General features: G+C 39.2%; 1 protein-coding gene across 1 annotated transcript in view; it reads right to left on the bottom strand.

Moving 5' to 3' along the window:
- Nucleotides 1-695: 695 nt before the first annotated feature.
- Nucleotides 696-27,007, bottom strand: part of fam20ca (FAM20C golgi associated secretory pathway kinase a) — a 52,073-nt gene continuing 25,761 nt past the window's right edge. The window contains exons 4-10 of the mRNA XM_086289089.1: nt 10,161-10,253; nt 7,575-7,690; nt 6,008-6,188; nt 5,765-5,874; nt 5,601-5,682; nt 4,722-4,781; nt 696-4,132 (exon numbers count right to left, since the gene is read on the bottom strand). Coding sequence (XP_086145215.1) covers nt 3,874-4,132; nt 4,722-4,781; nt 5,601-5,682; nt 5,765-5,874; nt 6,008-6,188; nt 7,575-7,690; nt 10,161-10,253 — 901 coding nt within the window. The 3' untranslated portion in view covers nt 696-3,873. The remainder of the gene's footprint in view (nt 4,133-4,721; nt 4,782-5,600; nt 5,683-5,764; nt 5,875-6,007; nt 6,189-7,574; nt 7,691-10,160; nt 10,254-27,007) is intronic.

Here is a 27,007-nt window from a genome sequence, read left to right as displayed (position 1 = left end):
ACAACTCAAACGTGAACGCGAGGTTCGAGCGCCACCTATTGAAATGTGTCCGGGAAGAGCTGATTAGATAAACTACCCACTGGCGCCATCTGCTGGGGAGTAATCGGTGTACTTTTATTTAATGAGAAGCAGGAAAGCGGCGCACAAAAGTAGCCATCGAAAAAAACGGGCACGAAAGCCATCATCTGCCTTTGACTGCGACTTTTAAAAACACCAACAGCTAAAAGAAAAGTCCAGAGATAAAGCTCACAGCCACTAGAAGGCTCCAGTCGTCACACCTCCTAAAAGTGTGGCTGCACATCCGCTGCCCCACAAACACCAGGCGCTGTCCGCGGTGCTGTTCGCCGCACTGCTGAGATTACACCGGCAGTAATTTTAGCACCACGGACAGCGCCTCGGTCGCCATTATTAAGCACACCATTAATTTAGTACCTTTTAACACCATCAGCGCTCTGGGATATGTGCATGTATGTGTGTGTATGCTCGGACGACTAATGCAAAGCTCGATATTCTCGCCTTTAAGGACTAAAAGCGTTCTCTAACTGAAGGTTTAAGTGAAAGGCCGAGAATCAGGCTCTATGGAATGAAAGACTGAGCCGAGATTTACACGTGACATCAAATTATGTGATGTTCAGGGTTTGTCTGACGTAAATAAACGGAAGTTGTTGTTTTTTTTATTACATCAGAGTTATATACAGCTATATACATTTTGGTTAACAAGTTAGGATGCTGTGAAAAACAATGATTTGCAGATTAATTGAAGCTTACATAAAAAAAGAGAGGCAAAGCATAATTTGAATTTAGCGCCAGATAGACTTTTTTAATGCTGCTGGAGGAACAACACTATTAATCTGGTTAACTGGCATAACATATACCAACATGATCTGTGCCAAGTCTCGTTTAAGACTTACTGAGATAAAATGGAAATCTGGACAGTTTATAAGTCAGCATTTGTAAACCTAGTGCCCGTAACATGTGAAGTCCCCATTATTGGTGAACATTATTTTCAGGTTTGGGACATATATTGTATTATTTCAGCACCAAACCTTTACACATACTCTGGCCGCATGAACCTGTAAGTAAGAGAGGGGTTATCTAGATTCGAGTTCAGTCCTGTGACCCATTAAAAACATTTGGTGCGTTATTCAATGTAAAAAGAAATACAACAAACATGCCCCGAACAACAGATCCCGAACACTTGGGCACTTATTTTTTGGATTGTGTTGCCACTTGTATCAGAAAAGATAAAAGGAAATTGTAGGTGAAATGCTGCCGTCAAAAATGCAAATTGAATTGTTTGTAGTTGTGTGTATAGCCTGGACTCTGCTCACCCTTAAAGCTGCCAGCCTATATTATGGAAATGACCAAGTGGGGTCATTTATGATTCCACTTTATGAGCTACTAATATTTTTTAATGGTTCTATTTGTGTTTGTCAATCTGTTTTCTTCATGTGACAGATATTCTATAATGTGCTAATGGTTCTAATTATAGTTTTCAATCATTTTTATGATTAGTTAGAGCTTGCCTCAAGCCTTCTGCAGCAGTAAATATTGGTATTTGAGGTCTGTTAGCTGTGGTTCACTGCGAACATTAAAATGTCATTATTAGAAATGATGAATTACATTTAAATCAAAGAATATAATGACAAAGAAAACAAACAAACAAAGACTCATAGATGAGCCAGCACAGCTTTTTGTTATCTATGCCACACCAATTTCTGTAAAAGTAAAAATGACAATTTGTAGACGTACATAAAAATGTAAGTTGTTGTTTTTTTTTAATATTTAAATATCACAATAGCCAGTTATTTATATGGCAATATCCTTATAGCTCGAGTCCTAAATGACACCACTTGGTAACTTGAAGGCTAAGTGATCAAACAGCCATGATGAATGTGCAGTTTTTTCATTTAATATTCAGAGGTTGAAGAGTGTTTTGACTGGAAACTCTTGAGTAATCCCAGCCTCGTTTCTATGAGGATGTTAGTCCTCACGGGCAAACACATTTACATCCACCCATGCGTAAAATAAAGAACAGTATAAATCACACATCTGCAGAAACATGCAAACACATGCGCACGCTTTCATGATCCTGGTATCCGGTTGGTTTGGATCTTTCAGTCTTTTGGTTACTTTCTGTTTTGTTATTTGCATGTGCCTCTTTTGTGATTGGTCCGTCCTCACTGTTTATACCTGTTTTAAGTGTCCCCACCTGTGTCTGTGTATAGTCTGGTCTTTTCCTCTGTTAGGATTTCTGCTTAGGCTACCTGAGTTAGTTAGCGGCTCACTCCATGTTGCTGTTTTACTTCTGCATGTTTCCTTGTGAGTTTAGTTTAGTTTTACTAATAGTTGTTGCTGTTGGCCAATAAGGGCTCATTCCACTTCGTCCTCCTGCACTTCATGGTGCACTCTTCACCATTGCTACTCTTGACACACAGGGATTTGTCCTCACTTTTTGCTTTTATTGCACACTTAAATCATTTAGTAAACAGGTCTTCACAGTAACAATGCAAGAGCAGAAAACAGAAGCAAACCACTGTGCAGTGCAGCTTGATAGATCTTCAAAGTATTTATCGGTATTTACAATGAAAATACAAAAAAAGGACTTCGATGTCCCCGTGTCTATCCCTGGCATTTTAACGTCGCTATCCCTGCCAAGTGTTTTCCAAACTTGACATCAGCCACTCAGACTTTTGTTGCTCTGTGAATCCGGTCTGTACTGCCAACCCCAAAACATTCAAGTACTGTATTTCTGTCATTGCACAGGTACTGGGTTAGCCAATACAGAGGACTCTTAGAAGGAAAGAGAAAATTCTACTGGTCCCATGTCAGCAACTTGATTGGTTTTTCCTATCATTTCAAACATAAAAAATATACACAATGGCAACTTAAATAGGATCCAAATTCAAAAGTATCCTCCTGTCCAACTGAATGCAACAGGAAGCAAAACCAGGATGGAAAAAACAGGCTTTTGTGATGCTCTGGGAGCTATTTGGACACAAAATCTGTAACAAGTCTGCATCACAGAAACTGTGATGTTACATCAGGTTGCCCTAATGAATGGCTCATTTGATGTACGTGACCATCATGTCAGTGTGGTGCCGAGTCTTAACATTTGAAGTTTTTTGGTAAATATCGTGGTGTTGTAGTGATGTGCTGTACGTAGTGCAAGCTTAACTTTCGTGGGAGGAAGGGGGTGACAAAAAATACACAAAGCTGAAATAAGGCAATGTGAAGGTACTGTTTGAACTACAGTGTGAAATACTTGCACTTATGTTGTCGAGCTTGTGCCAAGACAAAAACCTTATAAATATAGATTATTGGAAAACTTGATATTCTCCTGGTCGTCGTTTGAGCCAGGAATGACTTAAAACTTGAAAACATTCAATGCAAAACACTGAATTCTGACACATTTTGCAAAAATGAAACGTTTTCATACATCGTCATAACTCATAAAGCTTATTGTCTGACCATATATTCCCTAGTCAGTGTAGGTTCTCATTTGGTTATGTTCTAATATAATAAAACACACAAAGCAAACCGATGCCCTCCATACTCAGGCCAAACAGGACAAAGTCAGAACACAGCAGTGGTTCCTTGATGTCTCATACAACATCTGGTAGAACAAAAATACATCTGTATCTAACAAATACAAAGTGCTGCGTGTGGACAGTCTTTTGTGGTATTTGTAGACAGTTTCTTCCATATAAACACACTTAAAAGCAGTTTCCATATAGGCAAAGATGGCAAGTCTTGGAATTCACTGAATTCAGCTTGATATCAGAAGTAGAATTTATTTATTTATTTTTGTGTGTGTGTCTAATCCCATTAGTTGAACAGCCACGGTCCATTGGTGTCAGCTCTTCGCACTCACTACCTGTGGCCAGGGCCCCTGTGGGTGGCTGTGTCCCCAACTAAATCTTCCTCCACAACATTAACATATCCTTCTTTCTCTATGCAGCCAGCCACGACCTGCAGCACCAGCCGGAGCCTGCGGTCCATGGCCTGAAGGTGAGGCTGAATTAGAATAGGGGATAGGCGGTCACGCAGCAGCGACTCCTCCATCATGGAGCTCAGCTGGTACTCCTCTTTGGCCAGCAGCTGGAGACGCAGGTAAGTTGACTTCCTCATCCTTGAAATGGTGGAAAATAAAAAGGGTTATTGTCCATCTCTTAAGAAAATAGAAACTTTTTGTGTTTAACACGATGATCATAAAACACATGAATCTAGTAAACCCACCAACTAGTACTTTTTTTTCAATTTAATTAAAATGAATTTTATTTATATAGCACAAAATCACAACAGCACTCTCCTCATGGTGCTTAATACTCTAAGGTAAAGACCCTACAGTAATACAGAGAAACCCCAACAATGAGCTGACCCCCTGTGAGCAACAACTTTGGCGACAGTGGGAAGGAAAAACTCCCTTTTAACAGGAAGAAGCCCAAAAACATGCTGTGGAAAAATAAAAGTGAAAAGTTTATTTCATACTAACAAACCTATTTGTTTCAGCGTACCACTAGACCAAATCATATGGTGTGTCCAAAACTGAACTTTTATTCCACGGGGACTGTTGATCTCTGGATTTGACCTTAATACTTGTTTGTTTTTATCCACAATATGACTGTTTGATGGGGCGATCAGCCTCCTTTAGTCCTAAAGCTAAGAGGAGAAGGAACCTATCAAAATAACTGTCATTCACTAACTAACTAAAATCTTACCTGCAGCACTGACTCAGAGGTACCAGGATGGAGAGCTCATCGTGAGAATGCTTTCCAAACCTGCAAGTGTGGGGATAAAGAAAAAAGAATGAATTATCACAAGGATTAAGTTTGTTAGACAAATTTCGAGTTTATTTCCTTATTAATTGTGAAAATGTCCTCTTGAAATGGTTTTTAAAATACTCTATAATGAGAAGAACGATTATGAGGTAAGGTCACAAAGTTCTGCAGCTAGTAGCATAACAATAAAAACAAAACATACTTGATTTAAATCTTATAGGCTTTTCTACTCTACTGGAGCACTCAAAGCAATTTATACAACATGCCTCATTCACACAAGCACTATTTTCTATTCCCAAGTTCTTTCTATCTAACAGTCACACTCTGATGAATCCGCCGGAGAGCAACGAGGGTTCAGTATCTTGCTCAACAATAGTTTGGTATGCAGACCGGTGCCTTCCAATTACTGGATGACCTGCTCTACCTCTGCAGACACCCTAGGTAGTCACAGAGGGTGGAGCTGTATTGCTTCCACTGCTTCCAGTTTTTAGATGACTCCCTTGTGCACTTGTGCTGTATCTCCTTCAGCGTGTCTTCTATTCACTGCTCATGATCCAGTGAATCCAGAAAAAAATATTGGAATCCTCCTCTTTAGGCTCCTGACCTGATACACAACTGTCGGGTTTGGAAGCTGTAAACTCGTGTGTTTGGTCACACTTTTTGGGCAAAGTTACATATACCGCAAATGTATCTTAATTACTGATTATAATCTGCTACTAACAGCAAAACAATGACGTTTTCATCCATTTGGTGCCGAAGTAGATCAAACCTAAACTGGTTACCAAGACAGACCCTTTTAAATTAGTTGAATATCTTTACCCTCTTCCATTGTCAAGGTGAATGATGAAGGTGTCGTTTCCAAACTTCTCAAAAGTTTCATAATGATGGCGATCCATGTTACCTGTACAGGGGGAAATGGCACATTAGAAGACTCACAAACACACCTTTTTATCATTTTAATGTTTACTTGGTTTTCCTCTTACCCATTAAGAAGTCAAAGATGGTCATGTCCATGATGTCCAGCAGTCGAGTGCCTCGGTCATACGGGGGTGTTTGCTTCACCTCGTCACAGTAATCTGGATCCACCTCCCACCTGTGAATATGCAGAAAATCACTTAATACTTAATGAGTAATTGTTTTTAATGACTCATATGTTTGGGCTGGCTAAAGGCATGACTGTGATCACAAACATATATGAATGTTGTGTCTCAGTATCGTTTTCTTACTCTGCTTTCTTGCGTTTGTGGTAGGAGCGCCTCCAGGGGTTTCTCCAGGTCTTGCGTTTGGCTAGGTTCAGATCTGGGAGGAAGGCTGCGAGTGAGCCTTCAATTTGGTCCGGTTTGCCACACAGAGCGTGCTCGGTGGAACAGTAGTAAGAGCATTCACCATAGAAGCAGACATTATTGGCTGACAAAAGAAAAGGTGAAGGCACGGATTTAGAAATGCTGATTTAGTTCACACGGAGACACAGAGGAGAAAATGATTAATGGCGGCGATGAGGAACCGCTGACCCCGGTACAATCAAAGACAACATGCGAAAACTTTATTCACGCCCTCATGCTGAGAGGATGTAAACAAGCATAAGCATTAGACCACAGGCTGCCACATTGCTTTCACTGTATCCGTGTGTGCTGTTCAGTGAACACAACGGGAGAAATAAATCATTCTACATTTCAAAAGAAAGCCTTTTTGCAGTTTAACAGAAAATGACTTCTTACACTACATCAGATTAATCCATCTTAAACACGTTACACACAATGCATCACAACTTCTGATTTCAGCCACTTAAGTGTGATGTTTTTGGTTTTTTTTTACCTTACATGCAGTTTTCTGAAAAGAAGTTACTAAAGAAAGGTTTCTAATCTAAACCATTTACTTTTAAAGTACTTAACATTAACTATAACCAAAATACAGGGGACTGACAAATTAAAGGAAAAAACAGAACCGAAAAACACTTACTTTTGCTGGGTGACCAAACATCTGAAGTACACATGTGTTGGTTCTTTAATTTGCCTCATAAGACCTGAACAAGCTCCAAAAACTTATAATAGGTATTTAAAACCTAGACCGTATGAAGTACATGTAGTTTCCTCTTATTTCTTATTTCTGTTTTACACAAAGGTCTCTATGTTTACACTGTAAGTTTCATTATGATAGCTCCTTTCTGGAAGGCATCTGTGAATTGGTGGCTCTTGATCCACTGACAGCATCTCAGTCTTCCTTGTGAAATTTCTTGAATTGACTTTAAAGGCTGCATTCGTTTCTGTTGCTTGTGCACGTTTACAACCACGTACTCCAAACCTAGCTTACTATCTCAGAAAAGTGGTGTAATACTTGTCTTACATGTGATGAACACAGAAAATGTGAAAGTTTATCTTTTTAAATGAAGTCAGAAAAACTGACTTTTTCAAGATCTTATTATTATTAGAACCTGGAGTGTTTCTATAAAAAACAAACAAATCCCAAAACATCCTAATTCCTGCACTGATGAGGTTTGTGTGTTGTCTTGCAGTGCCACCATGTGGAGAGTTCTGGCTATAGCTTTATATGACTTAATTTTTTTCCACACTTGGCATTTTTATTACTTTAAAGAGGAGACCAGGACACAGTGACTGACACTACCCTAAGCTACAAGTCCATACTCCACTTTGCAAATTACAGTTTACAGTTTAACTGAAGTCTTACTAGATAAGTCAGTGAGTTGGGGTTGCTCTGTGCTGTTTCCAAGTTGGATTTATGATGCAGTCAAGTAGCTGCATCTCTCTGCTAAGCTGCAGAGACCTAAGCCTCTACCTGGTGAGATGAAGAAGGTCCTCCACAGCTTCTTATCACGTGTCAGGTCTCTGATTTCTCTCGTCATGTTCACCAGTCGTCCTGCTACTGGGGGAACTCTCCGGAAGTCAAGAATCCTATAAAGCAAAAGAAAGAAGTGCAGAAAAAGCGAATCATTCAGTATTTAAACACAAGTGATGATGCACAGAAGCAGATTTTGCTATAGTGGCAAATTGGAAGACTAGGTCCACATTTTACTGCCTTTAAACCATCGGACAAAATTTACTTTGTACTGAACAGATGATGCTACATAGCAACTTCAGCCTGCAGCTCATTCTCCTGTGGTGCTCCAGGCAGGGCTGAGTATTTCCAGCAAAGCAAGAGAGCTCTGAACGTTGAGCACCTGCTTTGTTTTAACAAACAGCTTTGAACTTCCTCTTTTATCCTGCTTGCACTTTATCTTTGATACACGCACGCCAACAGAGGCTTAAAAGGAAATATTTTCATGTAAGAAGGCGTCATTCTGCAGATTAATACTATGTGCTCGATCAAGTAAAAAGGTGGAAACATTTATAAACTGCTGCCATAAAACACATAAAAAAACTATAATTTAATAAAACTCATCCAGTCTGGATCAACTTGTGTGCATAAACGTGTGACTCTTTCTCTTTCTCCATGGCAAATTGCTGAAGGCTCACTCACACGTATTGTTTGCTTACGTAGGTATGTCTCGTAGAAGCAGACTCATATATATTAATATATAATAATAAGAAACACTTCATGACAGTTGTTTTTAAACACAACTGAGATGGGTGGTTAAAATGTGTTATACATGCTGTAAAAACCATTGTAAAAAAAGTTCAGCTAGAAAGTTGTTACTAGATGTAACTCTGGTTCTAAGAATATACACAAGGTCCCTAATGGGCCTGTGGTTGTGTGGGGCTGACCAGAGGGTTGTGAGAGACACTCCATGGCTCTGCCCCTTCACACAAGTCCATTTGTGAATGAATAAAGACTGGCAAAGTGAGACATCAGGAGTTTTTCTGTATTTTGATATTATATTTAGTGACTTCTAGTTAAATTTTACACTACATGACATCATTTTTATGACTTCAGCATTCAAGATGTAGCAATAAATTAATCATCTTTACTGGACAATCTGTTTCCCTCTGTGAATGGCACCAAAACAAAATCAATTTATTTGAACCTGTTGACACCTTTTTTGTCTTTATTTAACTTCCAATACAAGATTTACACAGACCATTCACATGATCACGTTCGTTTCTCACCACCAGTATTCAGATCAGGGTAGTTCTATGTTCCTTGGCCCAATTCTTCCTTTCTGTCTCCGCCTTTCAATCTCTTCTTTTCTTATATTATGTCACATAAGGCACCTATTCAACCCCTGTTTAGCCTCTCCCATTATATGTTTGCCGTCTAATAGATCTTGATCTATTTGAAACTAAAGCTAAGCCTCCTGGGAGCAGACAGACACACACAGACAGGCTCAGTGGAACAGAGTTGGCGAAACTTAAGCCCACAGAGGAGAGCATTCAGGAGCGACAAAATGCACCGTCATTTTGGGCCGTGACGACAAAAGAGCACCTGTTCTTCTACATGCATGTGTGTGCCAGTGTGTAGTCTCTGTGAGAGCACACTCAGGCTTTTATTCGTGTGCACTCCACCTTTTACACGCCCTTGAGTCATGCATTGTTCAAAACAGATGGCACGACAGTAGGCAAAGAACAAGCGGGTTTGAAAGTAACCACTGGAAAGCGGTTACTTTTCCTAGTATCATCAAGACAGGGTGGTACAATTTGTAAGAAGTGTCTAGTTTTAGCAGGGCCAAACAACCTCCTACTCTGCATCAATATGAAGTAATATAACAGTAGTAGCTCAGTCTGGTATCCAGAGGCTGCAGTGGTCGGGCAGCTGCACTATAACTCACAGGCACCCCCACATGGTGAATGTGACCTAAAAACAAACAGCTCTTTAGGGGTAACACAGGCACCACCTCCCTGCAGCAAATAACCATGTTCTGGGTGTAATGGCATGTTTGAGATTTTCCTATTTGGCTCTATCTGCCTACCCACATGAACATGTGTTGGCGATCTCATCTAAAAGAGAGCGAGATTGCGTGTTTGTGAGCATGTGTCAGATAATTACCGCACCCTCAAGAAATCCTAAGATGCCCAGTAGTCCATTTATCATCCTGTCTCAGAATCCCAAATGATCAAATCTGAGTGCTCTTCTGTTGATATATTTTTCTACCTTGTCAGCTTAAGTCCTCAGAGCCAAGGGATCATGCTGAAATCAGTATACTCAGCACCAACTAGAGGAGATGATCCCTGCTTTTGGCGTGTTATCTAATCCCTCGTGTACTTAATCCCTTTCAGATTTTCACAGTTTAAGTCCATTATGGCACACCTCCGGTTTATAATGGGGTAAAAGTCGCGGTCGGTGTGACCTGTCATTCTTTCTGGAACAGACTGTGAGGGATGATTAGAAAATGGGCGAAGTAGGGAAGCACATGGGTCACATTCTGGCACCACATGTATGTTTCCTTTTCTTTTTTTATAGTTGAGTGGTAAAAGATGGAAAACTCACCGATCCAAATGAAAAGCAGCGATCTCAGCATTGTGCCTCTCGAAGTCGGAGAAATAGAAGAAATCTGGAGGCGTTTCCTGCTCCCGCGTCTGCCTGAAAGATAAAACACAGCATAAAGCACCGCATCATCAGGAGAAATCAAAGCAGTTGCTTTTTTAATGTGATTTCCTTGCATATACATATATGTCTACACACACACATATACTTTATATATATAATTACTTTTTGCTTAGGAACATGACGATGTGCATTAAAAATTCTGAACGACAAAAAATCAACCCCTGCTTTCATTTCTTTTCAAGATAATTCATCAGGAGGGTGATCTTATAAACAAGTCATTTTATGAATCAGATGTGTTTTAATTTGAATTATGCAGCCTTTTGATTCGTGACATTCTCTTCCCGTCTATGCAAATCTTTTCAACTTTCATCAGATTTTTGCTTCCTGCAGGGCCAAACTCATCTAAGCCTCTGCATCCTTTTCTAGGCCAGAATCTGACTCATACGACTGTAAAGCCTGTGTGGACAAGGCTGCTGAAGGGAAGCTGCACGAGATTCTCCCTCGCATCCTTCAGTTCCTCTCAGCAAACACAAGAAACTCGGAATCTCTGCCAAGTAAGGAAATGCTAGAAGCCTCTTTGTGCCGGTCTTTGTCTTTGGCTCTCACTGTCTGCTCACCCGTCTGGGAGAAGAATATTATCTCTCCACTTTCACTCACTTTCTTTGTTTTTCTCCCAAACCGCACATATATTGACGCACCTGACAACAGCCTGTGCTATAACTCCTCTGCTTGCACAATCCACACATGCACATACTTGTGAATGCTAACACTTTCTGCTCTGCCCTGCCTTGTTGTTTTTTTCCCCCGTCTCGTCTCCTCAGACTTAAGGGCAGAGTGTCACATTATCCCCACTCCACCCTTTCTATTTTCTTGAAAATCTAAAGCGGTGACAACAGAAAATGACCTGTCCTCCTTCTCTTTTACATTTCAGGGAAGCAGCCATTTACCCATAAATCAATTGCTGCCATTGTAATCCTTTCTTTCCAACCCAGAGGAGGGAGGGGAGTAATGGTGTTTTCATTTTCAGGGTGCAGGGTGGGGGATAAAAGATACCGTGTAAGTGGAGAGGGAGCTGAATAAACAGCAGCAAGAGTCTTGGATTTTAAAGGTGACCCTGTGAGTCATCGCACTGCAAGCCGCTGTGATTTCAATGTGACATCAATTAAATAGTTTGCAATTGAGGCGGACTTAAATGACTTGAATGCACTTATAATTACCAAAGGGAATAATATTATTACCTTTTTTTCTGGCATTAGACAATTGCTTTTCCAAAAGTATTCATTTTTAATTATACTTAAGTGTATATTCTGGTTGTTTCTGTGTTCGGATGGGTATCCATACACTTACACTACTGTAAAAGAGATTTTTAATCTCAACAGTTTAACTTTTTTCCTGGCTAAATATGGATTAAATAAAATCATAGATAATCAGGTTTGTGGACACAGCTTGGGAATCCAGAAAACTGCGCTTCCGAGATGTAAATGATAAGTTTTACTACAGTAAGTTGCTCTGCTCTATCGGCAGTCAGCGAGGGAGCCTTTTGTCTTCTGTCAGTAGCCGTGCAGATATATTTTGCTCCAAGCTTTTTAAGCATGCATAATATTTCTGCTTCTGGTTTCATTTTCCGCCATGTGTAAAAAAACGATTGTGATATAAACCCGACTGTTGGGTATTACTTCATCGCCGAGTTGCAAAACCATTTCTGATAAAAGGCTATGGTAGGTGTGTGATGGAAAACCTATAACACAGGGCACAAATACACCGATACAGATCTGCATACGCAAACAGTATTCAAAATCTCAAACAAATTTCCTCTCACACTTGTGTAGACCCTTTATCAGTGAGTGTCCTTGATAATAAAAAAGGCTTTTTATCTGAAGCCTTGTGTGATTAGGCTACAGCAGACCTACTGTATGCAGTTCAGCAGAATGTGTGAGCATGATGAAGCTGAACTGCTTGCCTATGTGGACTCAGTTTGTGCTGACTCAACCGTTTTAATGCTCTTTCATGAGCTTAGGCCTGCACAGTGGAGGGTTATATTAGAGGAAGATGGGAGAGGGAGGGGTGAGAAGAACAGCTGTGTCCCAGACTCTTTTCACACACACACACACACACACACACACACACACACACACACACACACACACACACACACACACACACACACACACACACACACACACACACACACACAGAGCCAGGCTGGAGCACCATTAAACTGATGAGGGAATAAACAGCTCTGTTCATATTCTCCTGCGAAATAAAGATTAAAGAGTTTTTAGCTTGTTTTTACAAGCCAGGTGTAGGCAAAGTGAAAAGGATGTTTAGGGATGATTCATCTTCATCACCTACCTACAGATAGAAATAGAAAAAACCCCACATGCAGCCACAATCAAAATTATTCAAACTTGCATGTGTAAGGCTTTACAGATAGAGTGTTTCTAAGAACATTAATAAATGGGCATAAACCTAAGTTTGCAAAATGGCTATGTCATGATTTAAATCATATTTATTACAGCTGGTTTTTTTTTGATAACTTATGGTTATGTGAAGCTACCGCAATGTTCTAAAATCAAGTTAACCTTTCACGATCTGAATTGTTTGAAAGGTATCTTGAAGCTGAAATAAGAACGCAAGATGATTCACATTTATATATAAAAGATGATATGCAAGTGTAGGACTCTTGGCATGAAAGAATGAGAAATTTATCAAAGGGGAATCAGATGTTTGAAAAGAACAAGTGAGAAAAAATAGAAGGTTTCATTGAAGGCATGAACAAAAAGTACAGAATCATTAAGAGACTTCAGATTGCAGAAAGAGTGCGTAAAAGTTGATGAAAACATAAAAAACTGGGATAGATTTAAGATCTTTTTGAGTGATGAATGTTTCTGTGAAACTATATCCTCCTGAGGTCTGCACTCTTCACTGTGATGCATTTTTAATTTCTCCTAGCTATTTGGGATTAACTGGACCTGATAAAATTTAAAACCTAGGCATGACCTTTTTCTAGAAAGTAGAGCACAACATAATAATGCCAGCACCATATAAAGGATAAAACACTTTTCTGAGCCCAAATCTCAGTTCAGAAACTGTTACCTGAACAGCTGAATCACACTTTCTTTAAAGCAGTGAAATTCAAAGAAAGTAGCACATAAATCACAGAATATTTAATAAGCTCAAATATTTTGCACATAAGCTGTAAAATGGCAAAGTGTGTGAGAGGCTGTGAGACACCTGTGAGAAAACCACTTAATCTAGGTATTAAGGATATGTATGCTTTCATTACACAAACATGAGTTAACTTCACAATAATAACTTGCCTGTATTTACAACTGCAACTGTTACATATACCCCCACTAATCTGGTTTTGTAATGTTAGCTGGATTCTGATTGAAAATAGAGAATAGGAGAAGGAGCAGGAGAGACAGAGAGATCTGTCATCTATTCGTAACCCACAGCAGATTTCAGCCCTCCTCTGACAGGCTTGTTTGTCTGTCTGTCTGTCTGGCCCTTTGTCCTGTGGGTAGGTGGCTAAGAAGACATGGACGGGGCTTTGCCATTGAGACACAATGTATAATATGACGCTGGGATTAATGCTACAGTGCACACATATTACACTGAATGTAATGTATGTATGTATGTATGAGTCAGATGCAAGCATTTGACAGCATCAGACTACAAACATTCATAGTAGTTGGATTATATTTGAATCAAAGGTTTCACTGGGTGTTAAAGTTACCATTTTACATCATATCTGATCCCAGTGAAACGTGATCATGGCATTAAAACATACAAGTACACAAAATAGAGATGCAATGTTAAAAAATGTCATAATACTCCAATATTAATGTTTAATAAAACAGAAATTTATGTGGCTGTCAATTATATTACACACTGGATGTCTTGCAGAGCCCAAAGTAAACATTATACTGTAGGGCCAGGGGCACAACACTGTAGATTCAAGAGTAAAACTGTTAGCAGACAAGTAATGTGCATACACATATTATTTCTGGTCATATTTCTTTAAATATGGCTACACGTGCTTGTTTTTATGAATCTCAGTCATGACGAAATTGTGTCCATATGCACAGGCCTCCCCTCTTTAGCTATGAATGGAAGTAGATGCTGTTTACATCACAAGTTTATGAGACATGGCGGTGTGAAAAACAGCCAAACATCGCCCTAAGTATGCAAAGCAGAGAACCGTGATTTAATTCTGGGGTTTTCTTCTGGACTCACAAAGAAAATCAAAACTACTGAATGGAAAAAAGTTAAAGAGGCTATCAACTTTGGAAGTTCCGAGTGAATGGTCCGTGCAGAAGTAAAGAACAAATGGTTAGATTATGAATGAGAGTAAAAAAGTATCAGTTCACACAGGAAAGGAGACTCAGTAGGTACGTGTCAAGTTCAAATATCTCACATTATTTCTTTATGAATAATAACAGTTTATGTGTGAGGAGACGAATTCCTTTGGAGTTGTGTCATGAAGGACATCCAGCATGGTGGTGACTCCTTGTAAATAAGGGAGCTATATTTTAGCAATAAAGAAAACTGGAAATATTTTATAAATTGGTACAACTGTCTCTGTAAATGTCCCACACCACTGGTTGGAAACCTTGGTGTCATCATTGGAAACATCAGCAGCATATTTAAAAGTTGTTAAAAAAGCACCATAAGCACCTCAACTTCTGTTACTCCACAAGACAGCTATCAGTTTTAGCTTAAATATGATCATACCACATCTGTACTGACTAATTATATTGGCTTCCAGTTACATTTAGAATTGATTTTTAAATTTTAAAGGTAATTTTTAAAGCTCTGCATGATTAAGAGATACTTCTTACATCTATGTAACCTGTAAACATATAGGTTATGTATAAACAAGCTAGATCCCTTTGGCCTTAGCGTTCTGTGGATACTCAAAGCACTTTATACATCATTTCTCTTTCACTCTAACATTTGCAGTTCAGTGAAAGCATCAGGAACTCAAAGTTCCTGATCTTGCCCAAGGATACTTTAGCATGCAGACTTAAAGAGCCAGGGATCAAACCACCAACCCTCTGATTAGTAGATAACCTTCTCTACCTCCTGAACCACAGCCAGCATAGTGGCTGGTAGTCTAGCTCGTAGTCTTAATTATCATTACATTTAATTTCTGTTTGTTTTATAAATTTTGGTTTAGTTTTGAGAGGTTAACATGTTCTCTTTGCATGCAAAAGAGCCCCTGGGAGACATAAGCACACTCTTAGGGGGTGTAAGCTTCTGTTCTCCTACTGCTCTTTCAAGCCGGGTTAAATACGTCAGGAATGACATCCAGCGTTTCATCTCTGCCAAACCAAATATGCGGACCTCTTGGGAAATAGGGGAGCAGCCAAAACTACATTTCTAATTTTGTGGTTATGGTAAGTAGTGGTGGTGGTGATACTGATTATTATTAGATTTAATTTATATATAAAAAAAAAAAAAGTGTGAGTACACCTCAATGATTAGAAACAATGCTGTGAAGAAGAGGAGGCCAAAATCTGAATATATCTATATACATTTTAAAGTGACTGTAGATGCATTATCACTCCTTCCACATTATCTCTATTTTCACTGGATAGTAAACTTACAACCCAACTACAAGCCTGAGATGAACAAACTTTGCCAATCTTTAAATATTAAGGATTACAACAGCTTTTCCATTGCAGGACCTGTTAATTAATTATTCGGTGTTAATAACTTCATATCTTTCATCTGCTCCAGTAATGAAGATCAGTGTTTATTAATGCTTCAAACATACTGAGGCTGCTTTTGACTCAATCCTGGGATCTCACAAAATAAAGTCAAACTAAAGATGAAGCTGCTGTTTACCAATATTAAATACACGAGCTGACACAATCAATCTTTGTGAGAGGATTAAATACTTAGAATGGACAATTATAAAAACAAACAATGACATAATGAAAATTCGGTTAGGAATGGGTCAGATTACATCACTGACGGATTCATGTTGATAAATAATGCGGTCTGCAGGATTTCTAGTGCAGTAAGGCAGCTAGCAAGCCAACTAAGCTGCATGGATTACTTTTAGGCACTGACATAAACATTCGGCTGCATTTTCCTGGGTGCCTCCAGTCCCCTTTGAGCTTGATGCAAAGAGACAGTGACACTCTAAGGATGCCAGTGGGAACCCTGACAGAGCTTTGAATAAATGTACACTGTTAGGGCTGCATGAGGAGTGTCAATCCACCGAACAGTGGGTGTTTACACTTGGTAACTATACAGAGCAATGATACTTGATCCTTAACGCTACCCAAATTTCTTTGCTCCCTGTTATCATTAAATGCAAAATTATAAACAGGCAGTGATTAAAGAGGCGAGATAAATTACGCACAGAAGGATATCTCAGTATCTACAGTACGTTAAAGCAGGAATGTCTGAGGTGAAACTGCTACAGTGATGCAGAGAACTGCTCTTATCACCAAGCTTGTTTTTTAATGGCTTGGCAAATCCCACAGTGCATTATCTTGGCCAAACTAAAATATATACAGTAGATAGTCATCTTACTAAATAGACCTGATAAAATTGAAACCTATGTAAACATACTGGCTGTGTCTAATGTGTCTTTGCTTGCACAACTCCATTTTAAGAACTGGGGAGAAAATTAACAGATCTTGTTTTCTTGCCAGTGCATCCTCGAAGTTCAGCCAATTTGAGACTTCAGCAGAATTTTGTCTGCTCTTTTCACACTGTGATAAATCTCTGTAGTGAGCAATAAACTGACATTTAATGAAGATAAAGAACTGAAATCTGGGGTGTGAGGTGAATGAGAAGAGAAAAAGGAGCACAGCAAGACCAAAGAAACAGGACAGACTGCACGAGATGAGACAAAAGTTAATGATGTGCAGCAAAACAAGAGCGGTAAATGGAGAAGTGCACCAGCAGTCTGAGCCCATTGCAGCATAATTAAAAGATGACTCAGCATCACCCGATCCAGCATTAACTGTAAGCTTTATCAAAAAGCAACGTTCGAAGCCTAATCTTAAAAATTGAGAGGATGCACGTCTCCTGAAGCCAAGAGGAGGAAAAAAAAAAAAAAAAAAAAAAGATTTAATTTATACTTCTTTTAAGGGTTTTAAGACCTGTATTTTCACATTTTTGCTGGTCTGTTATTGGTTTTGATTATTAACTCATTAGATTCCTATTTGTTCCATGGATTTAACTTATTGCTGCTTTTTGCTTGTTTTGTGTGCTTTCGTACTTACTATGAAATCCTCCAAGTCAGATGTGAATGTGCAGTAGTTTAGTGGATATACTAAGAAGACTAAAAAAACCCGAACAATCACTTCACCTAAGAATGATCTCAAGTGCTTCAAAGAAGAAAAGTAGAAAGAAGACCCTGCTAAGTGTTTTCTAACCTGCTTTCATTTACCAATTGTTTGGTTACCATGCAGCCAAATCCAATTCGCTCTCGCTATCCTGACCCTACTTAACTCCAATTATCAAGGATCCTGCAGCTTTTCTCCTTTTTCCTAACATGTTTTTTCCACATACACTTCTATGGTTTCATCTCATCTCTGCTATTTGTCTTATTTTCTCCTCCTATTTTGATGTTTCACAAACAAATTTGAACAAATCACATTTATTTTTCATCCCTCTTTGGATTATGTTTTCAAAAAGTGCTGCATTACAAAATGCCTAATTCACTATGAAAATAGTCCACATAGAGTATTTTTAGTATGCGAGGCTTTTCGAGGTATACAAGTGATTAGCGTGACGTATTCAGGACACACCTGGGTAAATGGCACCTTGAAGAGTACTCACAACACATCTCAAGGTGACAGACAGGTGGAAGAATGTAGGACCAGAATGAAAGATTGGGAGATAAAACCTCTTCAGCCTGGTGATTTGTGTCAGAGTGTGCTCGTCTGTCAGCAGCACTGCACACAGAAGACAGAACACTGTCGAGGCTCTGTTTGTGTGTGTGTTCTTTACATCTGCAAACAGCAGCTTACTCTATGGATATATATACATTTTCTGAGCATTCCTGACTCAGTGTCTGCATTTTTCTCTTTATTTTCCTCCACCACTGCTATCGGCGAGAGATGTAAAGAATCGGCCCAGGGCGCCAAGGTAGCTGTCTAGATTGAATTTCAAATCAATGTTACACAAGTTGTGTTCCAGCCTCAGCTATTTTCAACACACAGGGTGAGACACTGCCAGGAGGGAAAGGCAAGTCATCTGCATGTGTGGGAAGTGGTATGTATTATCATAAGAATGCTGGGGAAAAGACTTGACTTGAAGAAGATGGATGTTAGCCTGAAAGCAGTGCTTCATTTTCAAAGTTATTAGATACTCGCAAGGTGGGACTGTCACGGTCCTGGGTCTTATGACCCAGTGTTTTGAGTTTTAGTTCATTTTGATGTTTATAGTTTATGTTAAGCCCTTCAGGTTTTCTAAGTTCATTTGTTACCATGCCTAGGTGATTTTAGTTCTTATTAATTCCCCCTTGTGTTTCCAACCCATGTTAAGTCTCCCCTGCTCTTCATGTGTTTCATGTCTGTGTCTTACGTTGTCAAGTTCTGGTTGTCATGTCTGCGTTTCATTATGTTTCCTGTTTTATTTTGGAAGGAGTCGTGTGTTCTTGGTTCTTTGTATTTAGCTTCACTGCTCCTGTCATTAGGTTCATGTTAGTCAGCTGTTTCCTCATGTGTCTCCACTTCCCCTGATCACCTCATGTGTGTATTTAAGTCCTCTGTTTTTGCATGTCATTTGTCAGGTCGTCTGCTCATCCATGCCCTCACTTCAGCATTCTATGTCAGTTCACCACGTTTAAGGTTTTTCATGTTTAGCTTTAGTTCACCCAGTTTAGGCTATGGTTTAGTGTTCACCTGTGTCCTGCTGTTTGTACTCCCCTTTTGCTGGCCTCAATAAACGGCTTATTTTCTGTTAAATCTACGCCACGTTCAGTTTATGGAGTTGCATTTGGGTCCTTTTGCCAACACCTACAGTCTGCCCTCGCCAGACTGTGACAGGGACAGCGTGGAATTAACACAAAGACTGAAATTCTCAGTGATCAGGTTTCTGGAGCCCAAAGTTTTGATGCAGGGTTAGAGGTTATTCAAATAGTGCACATTTTATTAAACATCCACTGAACTACCAAAAGGAAAGATGCATATTATTTGTCAAGTTGTCCAAACTGGCATATGCCGTTCACCGGGAGGAAACCTAAAGATTAACAGTTACATGTTTGCTTCTTAAAAAGTTCTTTAAATATATTACAGGCATGTTAAATTGACTTGTTTGCATGCACAGCATACTTTCGCCGCCTTTATGCTACCTTTAACGGTCTTTTATTGAACTCAAATATGCATCACCATCTACTGCAGTCTGTAAAATGTTTACCATGGGACATGTATTGCTATGTGGGCTGAGAGAACAGTGTTAAAAACTGGTCAAAAGCTCCTCAGCCTGTGGTTTACTAGACAGAGTTTAAACCTATCAGCTGTAAAAAAAAAAAAAAAAAAAAAAAAAAAAGGTCATTTATTAAGATTTGTTTTTTTATTTATACATTTATCAAAAATTCTTGCAAGGAAGTCATATGAATACTACCCTATTACCCTAGCTCTGTATCAGCAGTGATGATTGATAAAACTCAATATTTTTGCTTCCAAGTCATTGTGATTTCAAGCTGTGTATGTGTTTGTCTTTTTTTTCCTTCTGTTTTTAAATGTAGGGAGTGTAAAGTTGATCAAGCAGCAGGCCCGAGGGCAGAAAAATGAAGCCAGTGCATAGGTGCCAAAAAGTGCAGTTCCTCTAATGGCCACTTAAAGCTGGCTCTATTCCCTGTAGACTCAAGTGTTAACATGCTCAAATGCACAGCATTTACAGGTGGTTTACAGCTGGTGGAAAAAAATGGTTTGGCCTCTATGCATAGCTTCCCTCTTTATAACCACTGTTTGTGGGGTGAACTCACCTGTTTGGATACTTGTGAGGGTTGAAAACAGTCGTGTGACAGGTGGACAGAGAGCTGTACCCTTACTTCTGCTAACTGGATTATGCAACAAATAATACTGCTTGGTTATGGCGTTATTTTTGTGCTTTCAGTGATTGCTATTATCCACACACACACACAATAGCAGCCCCTCTCGCTCAGTTTTTGCATTTGCACTCGCTGGCAATGTGTTGCTCGCGCTCCCACCATTTCTGCCCATGCACGGTCAACTCTTTCTCTACACCGTTATAGTTGTGCCACAAAACCAGCCAATCACAGACTTGGATGCAAAGAAATCTGATTGGCTGTTCTGGTCTCCAATCAGCTCGAAATGACGAAATGCAATATCCCAAAATCCATTTCGTCCAAAACTCAATCGAGGCAGTGGCGGAGGAACACAGAGTGGCAGAGTTTGAAATATTACTCTTTCTGGGTCACAAAATAAACTTTTAAGATATTTTCATGCGAGAATGGTGCTGTGTAAACTTCAAATATCTGCTCGATTCATCACGACATCACATATTTGCATAAGTGCTCTAACGTTTTCGGAGATGCCTGTTACCCACCAGCTGACCGGGTGGTCACTCGGGTTAAACATAATATATAAAGCTGAACTGACAAAAAAAATCACCAACTACACCACCAGGTATTATAGGAAAAATCATAAAGCCTTTGAACTAAAACAAACGCTGCTGTGACAGTGACGTACACTGTCTTGTTGGTATATATGTATGATTTGTATCATCTTCATTTCCAAACCGATATCATGAGCAGCGGCTTTTACAGCTGTGGCTCCAGCAAACATCAGCTGATACTAGAAATTAATTTTAAATAAATTATAACAACAGCTTATCAAGTTTGAACGTGCTGCTGTTGTTGTTTAGCGCAACATCCGCTGGTTTCCTGTTTCTGGCGCAAAGTGGGAGATAAACAAACAAGAGAGACGATCAGCTGATCATTGATCAGTTTCATGATTGAAATAGCAACAGGAGAGGGAGGGGGGGAGAAGAGGCAGCTGTGCAACGTAAAGACAGAATAACTCCAGCTTTGTCTTTTTTTCATTCTAGCTAAAGTGCAGGACTAATCGCGTTCCTTTTCCTCTCAATACGGATGTATTGTAATTGGTCCAGTCCAGAGTTGATCATGACGAATTGGCTAATCCACCACCTTTCATTGTTTATACCGTTACAAAAACAAACATAAAAATGAAAAATTATCATCGGCCCACCAGGCAAATGTCCGGTATGCCCAATGGCCAGTCCAGCTGTGTGGTCAGCTGGTGGGTAACAGGCATCTTCGAAAACATCAGAACACTTATGCAAATATGTGATGTCTTGATGAATCGAGCAGATATTTGAAGTTTACACAGCACCATTCTCGCATGAAAATATCTTAAAAGTTTATTTTGTGACCCAGAAAGAGTAATATTTCAAACTCTGCCACTCTGTGTTCCTCCGCCACTGCCTCGTTTAAGTTTTGGACGAAATGGATTTTGGGATATTGCATTTCGTCATTTCGAGCTGATTGGAGACCAGAACAGCCAATCAGATTTCTTTGCATCCAAGTCTGTGATTGGCTGGTTTTGTGGCACAAATATAACGGTGTAGAGAAATAGTTGAGCGCGCACGGGTTAAAATGTTGAGAGCGCGAGCAACAAATTGTTACTTAGCAGGCATACATGTCTGCCGTAGTTCAGAATACTTATAAGTGCTCAAACGACATGCTTAAAACATTTCTTAAAAAACACTGAGGTGACTGAGGTGATTTGAAAAGTAAACAATTTCTTATCTAAAAGTATGTTGTTAAAGTATGTTACTGAGCGTCTAATTAAGTATTAAGTTTTAAAATGTTAGCATGACATCTTAATGCAACCTTTTAAAGTTATAGAGTGTGTATTATTCTGTGTCTTCACTTTATCTCGTGTCTCCTTCCTCATTCTTTCATCGATGTCTGACCTTCTGTCTACATTAAAAGCTGCAAGCATGAAGTCAGCCCTTGAAATTAGATTCTAAATGTGGGGCTTTGAGGGAAGCTGCATAGCTCTGGGCTAGGTCACTATCTGTGACCACCAGAGCTCACTGGCAACCCTTGAGATAGATGACAGAACCCCTCAGAACCAGTGTAAATCGTGTCTGTGAGTTAGAGGGAGCGCGTGTGTCTGCACGAGTGTGCGGTTGAGTCACGACCAAGAGTCAGGGAGTGAATGCGTCTGTCCGACTATCTCATCTGACCAGATGACTGCAAATCTCTGTCTGTGCAGCCCTTTGCAGACAGAGGATGTGTAACATCGCTGGCTTCATCACTTTATTAAAGTGACAGCATTCGATCAGTCGGACGTAGGTCACTGTCACGTTAATGTTCTTGACATTTTCATTCAGACATTTCCGCAAGATTGAAAGAGAGAGCCACTGTACGCAACGCAATATGTGACAAATGTGCTACAGACAAGTACACCACATTTAGTAATCTGCACATTGCCACTAAGAACTGGGTCATTCTGTATGTTCCACACAACGGCTAATGTCTATTGCAAAATAAAAAGAGATTAGTTTTAAGGGCATTCTGCAAACAATCATGTTGTGGATGCAGTTCAGACATCAGTGTTGATCACTGTAGAAGAAAACACCCATGTGTAAATCTTTATTCCCGTGTAGGATAATTTACTGACCTAACAAGCTATCTCAGATATCATGCTGGGCAAATTAGCCATGTGTTGCTATTTTTTTTCTACATTAACCGCCGCGAATTACCAGGCTGTACACACTGATTATATAATAGCATATATTATCCCAACTATTAGTTCTTTAAAATAGCAGAAGGTATTTTCTTGCTGACCTTTGGCTTGTCCTGGTAAAAACTTTACACACCTCTGTGACTGTATCGGCAATGATGGACTGATTAAAAAGTTTGACCATATTGTTCAAACCTAATTGCTGATTACTGTGACCTTTATGGAAAAGGCTGCTCATTTAGACATTAAGCAGACACATTCAGTTGCTGCCAGATTAATAGAAAGGAGTGCATCTCTGATAGGGGCTTATGTGTCAGGGATCGCACCATGGCTTATAGGTCTGCTAAGTCCTGCTGCTTTCTAACTACTTTCTGGCTATTCATTTCAACAAGACAGGCCAAACATAGTACAGATGCGTGTAAATAAAGCACACAAACTATTGTGTGAAAGACTCAGAATCAGGGTTAACCACAGGAGTACAACTTTAATATCTATCAAAAGCTCTTAACAAAATTTGACAGTCAATGATTGAAAAGCTTTTAATGCCCCGAGGAGGATTAGTACACATACAATAAGGGCACATTAAGCACATTAACAGCAACGTACTTCATCAATTTAAAATGAGTTTTATCATAGTCCCTTCCTACAGTTTCTCTTCTCAAAGACTTTTTTTTTTACAGTGAAAGAGAGAAATGGTGTACATTTCTCTCTTTCACTGTAATATGTCAAATGGAAACTTCTTTGCATTGAGGTTTTAGAAAGGAAAATGTTCCGGAAACATCAGGGCATCAGCTTAAAGTAACTTAACAAACAAGCTAAGCAATTGTCCTGCTATGGGTCACATACCTATATTACTTTTGCATCTGATATGTATTTCCCCCCCAAATTTCTACTCCATCATCATCTTTGACCAGGTCAGGTCTATGGCTAAGTATTCTTCATTTCAAATGTACAACTGTTATTCCACTGTGAAGGCCAATGCATCATGCTTCACAGTCACGTCAGTAGTGATGTGTCGGTCGCGAACGAAACGGCTCTTAGAGCCGGGTCTTTGAAGTGAACGACGCGAGCCGGCTCCTTATTGGGAGCCATGGTTTTTTTTCTTTCTCTCACCCTCTCTCTCGCACTTTTTTTCCGCTTCACTCCGCAGGCGAGCCTTGTGCTTTGCGCTGGGAAGAGGGGGGAGGGGTGGTAGTTACACTCGCAGTAGCACGGGAACAGAGCAGGATGGAGAGACAGAGAAAAAGAGCCAGGAACAACAAAGTCACATTAGAAAGGTATAGTAATGATCCACAACTATTTTCAGTTGCGGATGATAAAGGATTCAGAAAGTGTATTCCTGCAGGCCTATATGACTAGTGATGGTAAATTTGATTCTTTTTACTGAATCAAGTTTTAATGAGTCACTCACCAAAGTGAATCGGGTTTTCGAGTCATTTGATTCACTTAGTCAGTTGACCAGAGAGTGCAAAAAATTTACATTTTCACTCAAACTTAATTTGTTTCTCTTTTCATGTAAATCCTACTGCTAAGATGAATGATTCTAAAAAAAACCAACTATTTTATAGAGCAAAAATGAGCAAAAACATTTCTAAAATTAAGCAATTTCCTATCAAAATTGCTTAATAAACATTTATTTTGTTTCTTTTTATTTTATTAGTATTTTCCTTAAATGTGTTAAATATACATTTTCTCATCTAAATGTCCACTGAGCTGTGAGCCAGGGGGCGGTGATGCGCCTTAACATTGGTTGCCAACCAAGAAGAAGAAGAAGCTGTGAGCCAGGAGGGAGAGGGTGAGTGAGTGAGTGATTCGTTCATCTATGATTCAGCACAGGAGGGAGGGGGTGAGCGAGTCCTGAGTGATTCGCTTACGCTTATGATTCAGCACAAGAGGGAGGGGGTTAGTGTGTCCTGAGTGATTCGTTCGCTCTATGATTCAGCACAGCAGGGAGGGGGTGAGTAGCTCAAATGTGCTGTTAGCATGTTAGCAGAGCGATGCTACTGTGAACCGAGGAGCTATATTCTTGATGTGAGCTTCTACTCAGGGTTTTTTCTTCTAGTTCAGAGCAGAAATTATTTTGGTAAGATACTGGATGTTGTGTTTTTCTCCACAATTTTAATTATAAGCTAGATACATTACTGCTAACAGCAACAGGGATGAGTCAGTGAGTCAGTTGGGCTTGTGAATCATGATTCATGAGTCAGTAAAGTGATTCTCGAGTATTGAACGATTCGTTCATGATTCGCGCATCACTATATATGACAGAGAATGTGCATCTTCTTTTTGTTTTCACATTTTAATTTATATTTAATTGTGTTGTGGTTTGCAGTGTTTTGTGTTGTTTCACCTTAAATTTGTTTAAAAGGACAAAGCTGAAAATGTAAATGGTTAAAAGTTGAAATGTGAATAGTTGGTTTTTGTATTATATGACTTATTTATTACATTTTATGTGGAGTGAATAAATAAAAGTATATTTACGGTGGCCCCTAGAGACAAAGCCGTACGAACTCCAAAACATGTACAAACTCCAAAACACGTAAAAACTCTGAAGCATGTACAAACTCCACAACACGTAAAAACTCCAAAACAGATAAAAACCCTGAAGCATGTACAAACTCCAAATCACGTACAAAAGACAACAGAAATGCTCCAGAATGCTAGGCGCAGTGTTGAGCTTTTGTTACCTAGTGGCTACACAAGCCAGGACCGGATTTGGTGCGTGGTAGTAACAGGTAAATGAACATTTTTTTTTGATTATTTGAATATATATGAGTGCTTGTGTATAAATACACAAACAATACACATATGCTTTCAACTGTGTAATTTAAGTGATCTAGGTAGCTCTGTTTTGGAAGTTCAGTTAACACTAGAAATGTGTTTTGGAGTTTGTACGTGCTATTTGGAGTTTGTACGTGCTTTGTCTATGGGGGCCACCGCATATATTTATATATAAACATATATAAATAAAACCACTTTTTTTAACATTAGTAATTCCTTTTGTGCATAATTTTATATTATGGTTAATAATAAATTAATTAAAGCAACAAAACAACCTGAAGAGCTGGTTCGGAGCCAAAAGAGCCGGCTCTTTTTAGTGAGTCGAGCCGAAAGAGCTGGTTCTCTAAAAAGAGCCTACACAATGGCTGCCCCTCCCTGCTGGAGGTTTTTTCTTGTTAAAGGGAGTTTTTCCTTCTCACTCTCGCCAAGTGTTTTCTTGAAGGCGGTTATCTGATTATTGGTGTTTTCTGTATTATTGCAGGGTCTTTACGTTACAATATGAAGTGCATCAAGGGGACTTTTCTTGTGATTTAGTGCTATTTAAAAAAATGAATTAAAGTGAACTTCGAGTGTTCATATTCGTAGGGAGCTAAATTCGACTCCAATAATAATTGTACAAAATCACTGTTATGTTTTAATGGACCAGATAGATGGAATGAAATCTTCATCTTAATCGATGTAAGTGGCATAGATTGCACAGAGAAAACATGTCTGATCTGCAATGCTGTTACATTTGAAAAAGTCAGCTTTCCAACTTCCTTATTTTTTTTCCCTTTCTCTACCAGCGTTTGGTCTGTGCATTTCCTGTAAAAACACACATTGCTTTCTAACCGGTTGATTTGTAGTAAATTTGTGAGTATTGGAAGCAATGTGAAGTCAGTTTGGTTGATATTCTTCAGCTGGTCTTGCACTCTAATCCCAATTGGGATATAGCATCACATCAAAAACTGAACTGCAAATGGGCAGATGTTGACACTGTTTCCACATATAAGTCAGGCACAACAACAAATACCAATCAGGTTATTACTATGAACAAGTTAAAGGCATGTCTGTTTTTTGTGATACAATCATATTTGCTTGACAGCGAATCTGGCTGCTAAATGGTTGGAAAAAGATAGCCACACATTGTTTTCTCCACATACTAGTATTACCAGAGCCTATTTTTCTTAAATACAAGCAACATTTCTTAGCCATTTATGCTTATTTATGTAAGTGTTTTAATATATAATATGTGAAACTGTCAAAAAACTGCACCTTGCTTGCTTCTTTTTCTATCAAGTACAGTATTTTATTTCTTTT

Source organism: Aulonocara sp. 'chitande type north' Nkhata Bay, linkage group LG4 (genome assembly GCF_057382095.1).
Source record: "Aulonocara sp. 'chitande type north' Nkhata Bay isolate Kocher_YH1m ecotype deep benthic linkage group LG4, A_spYH_male_GT1.1, whole genome shotgun sequence".
Taxonomy (NCBI): Eukaryota; Metazoa; Chordata; class Actinopteri; order Cichliformes; family Cichlidae; genus Aulonocara; species Aulonocara sp. 'chitande type north' Nkhata Bay.
Note: the sequence above shows the minus strand (reverse complement) of the source record. Positions and strands in the feature narration are given on the sequence as shown.